At 43.5% G+C, this 12,476-nt stretch overlaps 1 protein-coding gene and 1 long non-coding RNA gene across 47 annotated transcripts in view; one reads left to right on the top strand and one right to left on the bottom strand.

Moving 5' to 3' along the window:
- The window catches only part of SORBS1 (sorbin and SH3 domain containing 1), a 176,084-nt gene that overhangs the window by 52,398 nt on the left and 111,210 nt on the right, over positions 1–12,476 (bottom strand). For 19 of the 46 annotated variants that reach the window (XM_076338541.1, XM_076338542.1, XM_076338543.1 and 16 more), the window contains 4 exons: positions 12,330–12,445; positions 8,174–8,545; positions 5,166–5,313; positions 130–159 (listed from right to left, as the gene is read on the bottom strand). In XM_076338541.1, coding sequence (XP_076194656.1) covers positions 130–159; positions 5,166–5,313; positions 8,174–8,545; positions 12,330–12,445 — 666 coding nt within the window. Of the gene's footprint in view, positions 1–129; positions 160–5,165; positions 5,314–8,173; positions 8,546–9,125; positions 9,902–12,329; positions 12,446–12,476 lie in introns of those variants that run through there. The other 27 variants (XM_076338548.1, XM_076338568.1, XM_076338575.1 and 24 more) reach the window with 7 other exon arrangements.
- LOC143160637 (uncharacterized) lies at positions 8,930–12,377 on the top strand. The gene is made up of 4 exons (XR_012995424.1): positions 8,930–9,173; positions 11,809–11,903; positions 12,097–12,197; positions 12,295–12,377. It is a non-coding gene; the product is annotated as an uncharacterized LOC143160637 (long non-coding RNA).

The raw sequence follows: 12,476 nt of genomic DNA, 5'->3' as shown, positions 1-12,476 counted from the left end.
ACATTTATACTAATTCCTTTGCAGTTCCTGGGAAGTGTGTTTGCTAAAGGTACTTCACAAGCTAACAAAGCAGCAGCTTTGCTCCAGCAGAGGCAGCAGTTGGGGGGTAGCAGACCTTTCACATCATACCTGCCAGGCTACTAAGCCTTTTTTGCTGTTCTGTGGTAAAGGAAGAAACAAAACAAAAAGAAATACAGAACAAATGGGTGAGACATAAACAGCAAGTGCTCTGGTGCTGCATTTCTGACAGGCAAGAAATACGCTGTAGACAGAACAGCAGCAGCTGCTGGAGAGAATCTGTTTTCAAATACCCTGCCAAAGTGACAGCCCACAGTCCCTTCTCCACACAGCAGCCTCGTGGAATAATATAAATCTCATGATGCAGTGACCGATACATTTGCAAAGAGCATTTTTTTTTTTAATTTTTAATTTTTTCTTAACATCAGAGAGTGAAAAAAGTTGGACAGGAGACAATTTGAAAAACAGTAGAGACTCACAGAGTCAAACAACTTGACAACTAACTGTTACCATTAGCATGAAGTACATTTTGAAACAATGCTGTAGCATTTTGAAGGGATATAGGAAAGGATTGAGTCGTTGGTGCTTGCTGAGTCTCATCACATACTACAAAGCCGCAGATTCAGTGATTTGCGCACAGACACAGCTTGGTTAAGACTTTGATTCTCAGAATGGTCCCCTCGGTTTAGGGCCTTTCATTACTGAGTTCTCAGACTGGGACGTTTGTGGTATCTTCCAGCGTATTTGACCACCCTAAAGCTGATGCTCACAGCTGCTTTCTAAAGGGATGCCCAAATGACTTGCCCAAGTCACAGCTGGGAATAAAGCAAGAACATCCAAAGATTCAAAACTTTAATATATTAATCACACCTGTTAAATATTCATAATAAACCATGCCATGCAATGCCTGCCCAGGAAATAACTGTACTTTGGGGTGGCGTGGGACACTTGCCAAGCAAGTCTGCAGTAGGTAACAATCCTCCAGGTATATGCTGTTTGCTAGCAGAACCCACCTTCACTAGATATTTGTACTAAGTGGATCATCTCAGCAAGAGAGACCCATATTTCTCCTCACTAAGTGCAGCTCCCTCACCAATACCTATGAACTTTGTTCTTTAACCCCAGCACTTCTGCTCTGCCAACCACCGATGGCAAGCTGCTAGTGTGCATTATGCTCATGTGATAGCTGCCAACATATGAAACAAACCCCTACGTGCAATGGGTAAAAGGAAAGGTTAGCAATCTGAACCTGAAAAGTAGATGGGAACCACCTGCTGCAGGGTTCACTCTTCTAAGCAGGCCATCAGGAGCAGGCTGCTGTATTACAAGAAAGGAGAAAAGATGCAAGTGAGGATGGTCTCAGCTTCAGCCATCACCTTCACTGAGGAGAATTGCATTAAATGACTAAGGTCTCCTGACAAAAACACGTGGTTTAAAGAGTTGATGCTTGAGAACTCTTTCCTATCTCTTCTTCCACAGGGGAGAGAATATCATGGATGAATAGACTTTTCACGAAAAAAAAAGGTTTCCTTTTCACTTATGTCTCTGAGTAGGAAAGAGAGCTGCTGATGGATAGAAGTGGAAGGAGCAGGAGGTGTCTGCTATTTCACTCTTCTGCCTGACTGGGGCCAGCTTGCAGCCCCAGGCACACACCAGCTAACTGAGGCTTTCACCCTTGATCTTGTGTTCTGGGACTGTAAGCAAAGGCCAAAAACTTGTAGGCTTCTCAGAGAAAGGGTCAAGCAGAGGCATATAACTGCTGGTAACAGTGAAGGAATGATTATAGATGCCTTCAGAGTTCCCAGAGGGGGGAGCACTGGAGGAGACTAAGACTCCAGGAAACTAAGAAACCAGTAACAAAAGGGGAAGAGGAAACAAGTATTTGAGTGTACGTTTAGTGCAAAATAAAGGTGTCAAAAAGAAAATTAATCAAGACACCAACAGATATGAAGAGAAGAAATTCTTACCTTGGTGCTAGGAATGAACAAGAGGATCTGAAGAACTTGTTTATAACCGTAAATCTTATTCAGTTGGTGTTACTGAAATCCAGTAGAAAAAATTCTGAGATCTCTCATCACAACTTACTGAGTAAGATCAAGCAGACAAAAAAAGGATACAGTGCAGTTTCCGTGCTTGAAATGCCATTACCTGTTTCTAAGTCTCTGATAGCTTAGAATCAAAGGGTCTTACGTGCTTACAGATTAATGAACTAGCAGATAAAGCCTAAAATAGGACGGTAGGTGATGTCTGCCTACAACAGTCACTCCAGAGAATAAGGGAACCAGCTCCTTAAAAAGCAATCAATAATCCACTGAGGAGAAAGAAAGCCACATTATCCATTTGGAAGACAAACTAAACTACTGGAGATCTCAGACTGCCAGCATTAAAATGACCTTGAAATTTCTAAGTCAGAGGGTATTTCATAGCACACAAGAGGAATTTATATTAAACCTCATCTTGACATGAAGGAATTGATTTCAGCACAAAACACAATTAACCATTCAGGGGAAGGTGGATCATAACCTAGTAACAATCTGTTATATGCCATGAGACCAAACCAGTTTTGAATAGATAAGGTCCATAAAGATGAAACCAAATATGAGTCATGTCAGCCAGCACAGAAATGTAATAGGTATCTAAGATCTGAGAACCATTTAAAAACACTAAGTTAGCAAAAAGAAATCTTAATGCTATGCTGGGGTAAAGCCTAGATAGCAATGGAAGCATAAGGAACTGCAAGAAACTCCCAACACATAAAAAGATGGAAAACTAAGAAAATTTATACCTATGAGTAGGTAACATATGCTGGGAAGTGAAAGAAAATGACAATGGAAGTAAAAGAATTAACAGAATGTCTCAAGGACTCAAAAATAGGTTTTGAGGTACATGAAGAATAAACAGAAACCTAGCAACGATCTTGTTCTTTTAGCAAATAGGCCCAGTGGAACTGTTAATAAGAGGGCAGAAAAGATGACACATCTAATTACTATTTCCATTCTGCATTTGGGGGGGGGGGGGGGGGGGGAGAAAAAAGAAAAAAAAAGTCTGACATCCTGATGGAGAAACACTTTCCACTTCAACAGTAACTAAGGGCTATGCTGAATGACAACAACTGAGGTCAGATGCTTGAAAATTAGCACGTCCATGTAAACTGTACTGAAGAGTTTTAGAGCAGTTTTCTGCTCTAAAGAGAGCAGTTATGGAGAGAGCAGATCATTGGACCATTAACATTCATCCTCAGTATGTCTTGGAATACAAAGAAAACTCCCCAGGACAAGGAAGAAAGCAAATGTTGTGACAACCTTCCAAAAGCATTAGTGTGATGGCTGGGACATCTGTCTGTCAAGTCGACAATAATGCCAGAAAAAAAATATTGTAATGACTTATATGGGATTTTACTAATAAATACATAGTATGACACATGCAATGTCAGTCAGTACAGATTTATGACTAAGATGCCTTGTCAAACCAGTTCAATATGATTCTTGCAAATTACAAAGTTTGACCAATAAAGACTGAAAATCACGCATTAGAATGAGATACTTCACGGACTCGATCAAGTTGCTTATCAGGCCATGATCTATATCACAGTCAACAAAAATGTGATGAGAGAAGTCTCTTCAATCTATCAGGAAACAGTATCATGAGTGCTAATGGTCAGAGGTAAGACATATTTGGACAGGACAAATTGTTAACTGTGAAGGTAATTAGTAAACAGCACAATTTGACATCAGTTGTCTCAGAGCCAGTGTGTGTGTGTATCATCATATACAGATTTGTCCCTCGTGCTCTTAAAATCTAGAGAGAAAATATCCTTGTGTGGTACACACTGAAATGCTCCAGATTTAATGTGAAAACCAACCAAAAGAGTATCCCACCTCAGAAAGTAAACAAAAAGCTTTGAGATAAAAAAGGCTGCCTCAAATAATATTTTCTCCTCTTGAAGCAGTTGAGGAATCCAGACACCCTCATTCAGAAGCACGTAAGCAAAGCTGCTTCAGATGCTGGCAAAAAGGAAGAGATAACCCACTTGTTACCCCTATAATCAGCTAGGCTTCAGTGAGGACACTATCTTCAGGATCAAAGACTGAAGTCTGTTTTAAAAAGGCACTGAAAAAAAATACACGAGGGGCTGCAAAGGACCACATCAACGCACGCCTGTCATTAGAACGACTACAATACAAGGAGTGCAGGCCTTGCCTCTATGTTCTATTTTTTTTTTCTTTGCAAAAGGTAGGTCGTAGCATTGTAGATTGGAATCTGCCTGTCCTGGAGTTTCCTAAGTTCACTGGAAACCAAGGCAAATTGGACTGCATCTGTGTGGCCCTTTACAAGCTACAGTCTTTAGGGATGCACAGTGAACTGGGAGGCTGGGGTAATGCCAGCCATCAGGAGAACTGAAAAGGAGAAGCAAAGTTTCCCTCTAATGCGAGGTAAAGAGATGCAATTATCCATTCAGGTGGAGCTGCTGTGAGGCAGAGAAAGGCTTAGATTAGCAAACATGGGAGTCCTCAAACAAGGTTGTTTCATTTATGTGCAAACCCAGAGCTCAAGGACTACTGCAGTATGAGTCTGAGTTGATCCAGTTATGGCTAGAGGAACAAATTGCCAAGTTCAAACTTATGGGCAAACGGATTATTTACTATTGGGTAAATTCTGCTGAGAATTCAGAGGTCAAATCTCTCCCACAGTAACTGAAAATACAGCTGCTTTCACATTGCAGTATCTGAGAAGTAACATATCCCCTTTTCCAGTGAGGGAGAACCTACCTCAAGCTACCTTGCTTCTACTGACAAATAGATGCAAGCATACACGCTTTTCCACCATGACAGGACACCTGATGAGGGATAAGCTGTTACCCTGCAATAACTTATTCATATGTCCATAGCCCAGTTATAAGCCTCTCCCCCAACTTCAGAGTGGCTTCTGATCCACAGGTTTTAATTAGAAAAAGTAGGCATTGTCCCACACCTCTAACCTCTTACTTGCCCGTTGTATGCTCCAGGCACTACAACTTTCTGGAGGCAGCTTTGTTAGCTCTTAGTAGTCTGGACTTAATTGTCCACGACACACACATTCTCCAGTTCCTTGTAGCACAACAGGTTGCTCAGTGTGAGCCACAAGTATCTATATGCAAGTCTCCTTACCTCGATTGTGCTGCAAGAGGACAATAGTGGGATTGACAATTGTGGTAGAGGGATAGGCAGAGGAAGACTTGTTGATTGAAGTGAAGGAGGTTGGATAGTCAGTGCCAGTGCCAGGCTGGGGCACTTCATTTAGCACAGGACCTGGGTCCTGAAAAGGAGAGCAACACATCATTAGCAGCATGCAGAAAGCTGCTACATTGGGAAAATCTGGAAAAAAAAAACATTTTAAGCTGAATGAGAAGCATAATCACAGCAAATTTTAGTAAAAAAAAGCATAAGCATGAGTGTTACCCTGCTCCTTGTACGTACCCTGCTTGTTGTTAATGCAATTAGTTTGCTAAGGCAGTACTATAATTACTTGGTGTTGGGTTTCACAACTCCAACCCCAAAAGGAGGCACTAAATTCATCCACCAGACTCTCTGGAGCAAACACGGTGCCAGAAATGAGCAAATCTGGTTGGGGGGGGGGAAGATGCAGACATCCTTCCCCTGATATGTACACACACAAACATTTGTTTTAAAAGTATTCCTTTCATAGCAAGAAGTCAGACATGCAAAACATGCAATTCTGGAGTGAAACATTATTACTGCAGCTGATTTGGTAAGGAAGGTCTGAGGAATAAGGTTAGCACCATCACTCAGGAGACAGTGTGACACCTACCTGGTTAAAATAATGAAATAAAAAAAAAAAAAACCCAAACTGATAGAGGGTAAAAAGTAGGACTCTAGCAAGGAAGATACTCAACATGGCTTTGCTGCTGGAGCACAGACAGCAAGCTGCTCTTGCTCTCCCTAAAGCATCCAGCTCCATTATTTATTTCAAACCCACCTCTGGTATCACCACAGCTCTGGTTGTTCTGTAGAAATACAGGCTGTGTCAGCAGGAAGACTTTAAAAACTAGTTCATCTTTGAAAAATCTCAGTCCAGGGATACCAGGCTTTTGTCGGTAGTAAGGGGAAAAGATAAAGAAGGGACGATGACCAAGACTGTGTGCACCAGTTTAGGCTGAGATTTTTCAAAGCTTCTTAAGGAATTTGGACACACAATTACTGGTAATGGGGAATGAGCATCTAGACAGAGCATGGAACAGCGTACCAGATTTCTGCACTCCTGCTACTCCACTGTCAGACTGAAACGCTACAGGCCACTGATCTGTAAAATGGAGCTGAGCATTCAGGGGGATTTTCATTGCTATTAAAAAAACCCTGAATATGCACAGAATATTGCTCCAGAAGAATCCCTACTCCTGGCTTTTCTGGCCAAGTGCAACTCAGTGCCCTTCATACCCACCAGCGTCAGGGGAAAGGACTTACAGGATCAGGCAGGGGGCTGAACAGGGGCCAGAGTGAGGCCTGGCACCAGAGCTCAGAGATAAATCATAGTGGCCTTAATCAGAACAAGTACCTACAGTCTCTCCAACCTAGAGGGGACACAGGGAAGAACAATCCTGTTCTGCAGGGTGGAGATGATCTTGCTCCAAGCAGCATCTGATCAGGCCATAGACATTTCATGAGGACAGAAAAGAATCAATGGTCTTCAGAAATAGATGTTCCTAAGAGAGAGACCCAGGCCCATTTTGCTGGCTGTGATAATATTCCAAACAATGCAATTCGGGAAAAGGAGCGGGAGAGGCAGGGAGAAGTATGAGAGAGTTGGGTTTGTGCTTCACTTTGATAACTAAAATATAAAGAACGCCTCAAAGAGGAGGGATGTCAGATCAGGATAGGCTCTGCAGCCCCAGCTAAGTCACCAAAGCGGGTGAACAAAGACCATTTAAATCATTGTGAAAAACAGCTCTGTGACTTGCATGCCTGAAGTGAGCATGCCCAAAAATGTTTCAAAACTCTCATTTCATGAAAATCAGGTACAACAAAATTTCCGCTACTCCTCTATGATTTGGATGCCTGCTGAATTTTTCTGGAGCCTGCAGATAGGCTCCATTAAAAAAAAAAAACTAAAACACAAACAAAACCCCCAAACTTTCATTGCTCTCTGCAGTAAAAAACCACTGATTTCAAAAGAAGCAGAAAGGCCAATGATGAGAATTTTTGAAACTATCAACCTTGGTTGTTTCCCCCCCCATTTGCTAGATCCCTATGGAGTCAGAGGGCAGAGAAAGCATCATCATGAGAGAAGGGGGTTTCTGCTGAACTTCTTTCTTGTCCTTACGAGCAACCATATAAAAAAAAATGGTGGTTGTAAGACTTCCAGTACACGGAGGGTCAGGTACTTTTTGCTTCCTTTGCAACTTTAACTGAGAGCTACTTTTCCTCCTTGTCCCTGAGGACTTTTTAAAACAGGTGATGAGCTTACAGAGAAACAAAACCTAATCCAAGAAGAACACAGTAAATTCCAAGTTAAAACTGTTGCGGATTGAATTCTTCAAAATTTTCAAAGACAAGCAATTCCAAACTGACGAGACACTCTCCCCCTAATCTATCCCATAGCACCTACATGCTTGGAAGACTCTTAGCTCAGTAATATTGATATTATTGGTTGTAGGTCACTGGATGCTAGCAGCAACCTTACACTGATTTCAGCAGAGATTTGTGTAGAGACCGTACGGTCTTGTGGCTCCAAGTGGAACAGAAAGCCAGCCCTAACCTTTAACTGGTCTGCTGTTGCTGTTTTAAATGTTATTCAAACACAATTAAGGATGCTATTAAAAGAGCCTGAAGAGATCAAGTTAGTTGCAGCTACTCTGTTTATACAGAATTCATTATTCTGAGCAAATCCTGTGAAGACTCTTAACGTGTGCATCACCTAGCAGAATGGGCACAAAGGGAGACAGTCAAATGTTGTTGCAAGAAGTCAATAGAAAGTTCAAAGCTGCACAAGGCAGGCAACATGCATGCACTAGCACAGGACGTAAACAAGGTTTCAGTTGTCATGCTGCTGGCAGGGAGTGAGTCATCACTCCTCAAGTTTAGTATTGCAAGGAGAAAGTAATTTTAATCTGGGAATACAAATTTAGGAAACGGGCGAGGAGGGTACTTGGCAAGCTTACTGTATGTGAGATGACTCCAGTGATTTCAGGCTTCAAGCCCCTGTGCAAAGCCCCCGTGACTGGAGGGACAAGTGAAGGTGGTGATGAGAAGAATGGCAGTTTCGGGTAAACAGAGGGTAATGTGCCAGATGCAGAGGGTGCTTGGTTATGGTGGGAACCCCTCTGGAGATGTGGGGGAATGAAATCGTCTAGAGTCGGAAAAGTCAAGGGTGAGCCAGGAGAAACAGTCTCAGGGAATACGGAGCCTTGCCCAAAAGGAACCAGAGGCGGTGGCGGAGTGCTGGAGCTGCCTTCTTGCTGTCTGTCTGGATTAACCTGGAGGAGGGGGACTACTATAACCCCAGGCTGAGCTGTGGTGGTGGCAGTGGCGTCCTGTAGGAAACAAGGTGTTGTTATGCAACGGGGAAGATTGGTACTTCAGTCTAACGCAGCCATATAGTGTCATGCAAGGATGCACCCAAAATGATACGAAGCCCCAACAGATTTTCTTTCCTTATGGAGACGTACTTCCTCAGTCTTGCAGCCCTGGCCTCTATGAATACACATGGTTTTTCACAAAGATGTGCCTTCCCCTCACCGCCCCTCTTCTCCAGTTCTGTGCAGCGAGGCTAAGTCAAACCACAGAACAGCTCTGCATTCACCATCATTTGAGAAGCACTGACCATCACATTACAGAGTTTGCTTCTTTTACACCTCCCTAAAATAGAAAGATCCTCGCCAGCCCAACCCAACCCCCTACAAACACCACACACGCACAAACACACAGATCAATGTTGGAGGGGCGCGCATGGGGTGTTAAGTATTATCGAGTAGAAGACCACAAGACTCAGGTGGCACAACGAGTGCTCAGAAATTAAGTAGGAGGGGAATAAAGCATTAAGGGAACATTGTAATGAATTAAAGAACCGTTCACACGGCTGAAAGAAAACAAGTTTATGGAGAAAACATGTACCATGCTGCGTCCCATTGCCTTGTATGGTGGCTGTCGCTGCTGAGTAAGGTAAGGCTCTTTTCTCATCCTGTCCTCTGTGGCAGCTGTGCTCTGGGGCTCTAGCACTCTGTCCCTCACAGCTTGCGGAGGTGATGACTGAGTCCAGGAGGGTTGGCCCGCACCATAACTAACTGCGTCTTTACTGAGGACAATGTAAAAGTACGGCCTGGGAGGAATAGGAGGAGGAGGAGGAGCAGGAAGAGACTTTCCAGTATCTGTTACAGAGGAAACAATGTCGGTGGCTGGTGCCTGAGTGAGCTCAGCGCCCAAACTGGTGCTGGCTGCTGGGTCATGTGTGGTGCCAGTGGAATTTTCAGATGCAGCTAAGCAAGTGCTGTTAGATAAACAAGCTACATATAGTTTGGTGACCTTTTTATCCGCCTTCGTCTCATGACTGGAATTCATTCCAGCCTTACTACTGGGATCTGCCCTGTCAGGGTTACGTTGTATGGATGATGCATCCAACGAGGAGCGACCTTCCAGGAGTGGCTGCCCAGCATGCACCTCACCTTTGGGGCCTGAAGAGTGAGAATGCCCTGCTGGCAAGCCTTGCTTCCCACTGAGGACGGCCCCATAGGGGGTAGGTGATGAGAAATAACAGCGTGCACTGGCATTTGGTGATGCACGCTGCGTATAAGGCTTGGGTGCATTCAGGTACACGCAGTCCATGATGGGCACTGGCAACAGGTTGGTCACTTTAGTGTCAGTGCGAGGACGCCATGCAAAGCTTTCCTCTTTGGGAAGAGGAGGACGGGGAGGAGCAAGGGCCTGCCCAGGCAGAGTCAAGAAGGAAGAGAGGGAGAGAGGAAGTAGCACCAAATGAAAGGAAAAAGGAAGGAAAAAATAAATAAATTCGAAGAATGAATTCGGTCATTAGACTTGGGTTAAGCAGGTTTTAATACAGCAAGAACAAAAAGCAAATACAGTATCTGGAAGGCTGGTGCAGAACTCACTCACATACATCATCTCACACATTCTCTCTTTCTTAGCACTGCTCACTGCAGCAGGCAAACTCTACCCAGCTCTCAAGTCCCTGCCTACACGTTTCTCTGGGCTAAATAAATCTCAGTGCTGTATTGTTTCAAGAGGCCTGCACAGCAACACCCACAATGCCCCTGGGAAAGCCCGAGTCAAGATTTAACTTCCTAGCTAACTAAACCCAGGCTCATGCCTGCCTAACTAAATACTTCCCAGCACTGGGGACATTTGAATCGCATAGCCAGATTCACAGCTCTAGGCCATCTCTGCTACATGGTATGTGCACTGCCGAAAAATGAACCTTGAGAAGTTTCACCAGTGCTAATGAAGCAGACATCATGTGAAAACTACAGTCTGCCACAGCTGGCTAAGTAAAAAGTCAGCATTTCTTCCTTCTAAAAGCTAGCTCTCAAATTCTTTTCAGAATTTTTCAGTCCTGAAAATGATTTCAGGAAGACCAGAACAATTAAAGTTTCTTGAGGAACTGAGTTCATAAGAATTTGCCTCCAGAATCAAGATCACTGGCAGAGAAATCCTGCTTCTAGTAAGTAATAAGAAAAAGCTTTACTGGTTTTGGTACTTTGCAACATATAGGTTGCTAACTCCACAGCTGCCTTCTGACTGCAACTCCAACTCCAATTACAGTGAATTTTTTCTGAAAGCCAAACTGTTTTGAAGTAAAATAACTTTGCAATAGAGAGATTTCGTTTATTGCTTTGTTGCCAGTAGCTGAAAACTATAAACTACTGAAAGGAAGAGAACTAAAACACCCACCTAGTGAACAGTAGCTCCCTGCATTCTTGCAAATTAACCCTCTGGAGACTATGAAAGTAGGTTTTACACACACCCTGTTGTCATATCTTTATGGGCAAAGGCTGGCTAAACCACTGCTAAAATGGCCAAAACCAGAGAATGAAGATGCCTTAATAGCTTGCAACATTCAAATCTGAAAAATACCTCCTTTAAAATTCATCCACATATGACAGGTTGTGGCCAGCACCTATTCTTGTTACATGGATATAGACCTAGAATAGCTTCGTAAAATTACAGCTGCTGTCCTGAAATCTGTCCTCATGCTGCCCCTCTTTTCCCCGCTTCCCTGATGTGTAAGGGAGTGGAGAAGTGGGTTAGTAAGTGCTCCTTCAGAAGGGCTTCTGCTTCTGGAACAGGCTCATTCCTTTTGCTTCCTTAAGGACAGTAGTTTCAGTCTGGAGACTTCAGAGTGCCACAATATTTCCCCTAGGTTAGGTGAAGCCTCACTTCACCACTACATAGTATTATCAGGAAATACTAATTCACCACCTGCAATTGCTGTTTTTCATTTTCTTCCATTTCAGCTTAGTTTGGACAGCAGTCCTTGAGACTTCTTATAGAAGTACTATGCGCCCTCTCTGTTCATCAACAAGATCAGTAAGGGACTACAGGACAGCTCTAAGTATCAGGCAGTAAATGGGTCTCTCCTTTAGGGTGCTGCTCCTTCCCATGCCTTCATCTGAGTTGTGCCTTCTTCCACTTTCACTTACAATTTCAGGAACAGTGTCTGTTCTGTGGCATTGCTATAGGTCCCTGATGATGGGAGCAGTCACCTTGATAGGGGAGGACAAGGCTTTAAAGGGACTCTGTTTCACACAAGAAAGTGGTTTCTAACAGAGGGTTTCCTTATCAGCTTTCAGACTGCTTCTGTGCAGACCGACCACCCAAAAGAAAAAGGATGAAGTAACACTCCTCTTTAACAGATTGACTTCATCAATTTACCTTCAGGTACAAATAACCTTTCCCTTGTTGGGTTGTATCAGTTACAGTGTTAAAACTGAAAGGCATTTCCCCAATATCTTGTTTTTAATGTAGGGTGTAACTCTGCTTTCAGCCTGCGGCAACCTCTAGGATATAGACCAACGTAAAAGACAAAACAGTAATAGATAACTACTTCACCTTTTTTCTTGCAAACAAATAGCGTTGTCCTCCTCCTTCATCCACCAAGGAAACACTGTGGCGTGCCTGAACACACAAGCTCCACAGCATTCTGCTGACATCAGTGTTGCCCGCATTTTAAAGGTAGGAAAAACTGAGGCACAGCAACTTACCCAAGTCTGCAGCTAAGTTTGGAGTTCAACCCAGGACTCCTGACTATGAATCCAATGCTTGAACCCAGATCACCACCCTCACGGTCACAGAAGAAAGGCTTACCTGTGGCTTGCTGTCTGAGGAAAGGTTCGGACGCACACTCCTATAACCCTTGGCAGCCAGAGAAGATGGTTGGGCATCCCCATTGGCATCAGTGTTAGATGACGACCTCCAATCATCTACGAGGGGAAGGAAAACTCAGATCACAGA

Source organism: Aptenodytes patagonicus, chromosome 5 (assembly GCF_965638725.1).
Source record: "Aptenodytes patagonicus chromosome 5, bAptPat1.pri.cur, whole genome shotgun sequence".
NCBI lineage: Eukaryota > Metazoa > Chordata > Aves > Sphenisciformes > Spheniscidae > Aptenodytes > Aptenodytes patagonicus.
Note: the sequence above shows the minus strand (reverse complement) of the source record. Positions and strands in the feature narration are given on the sequence as shown.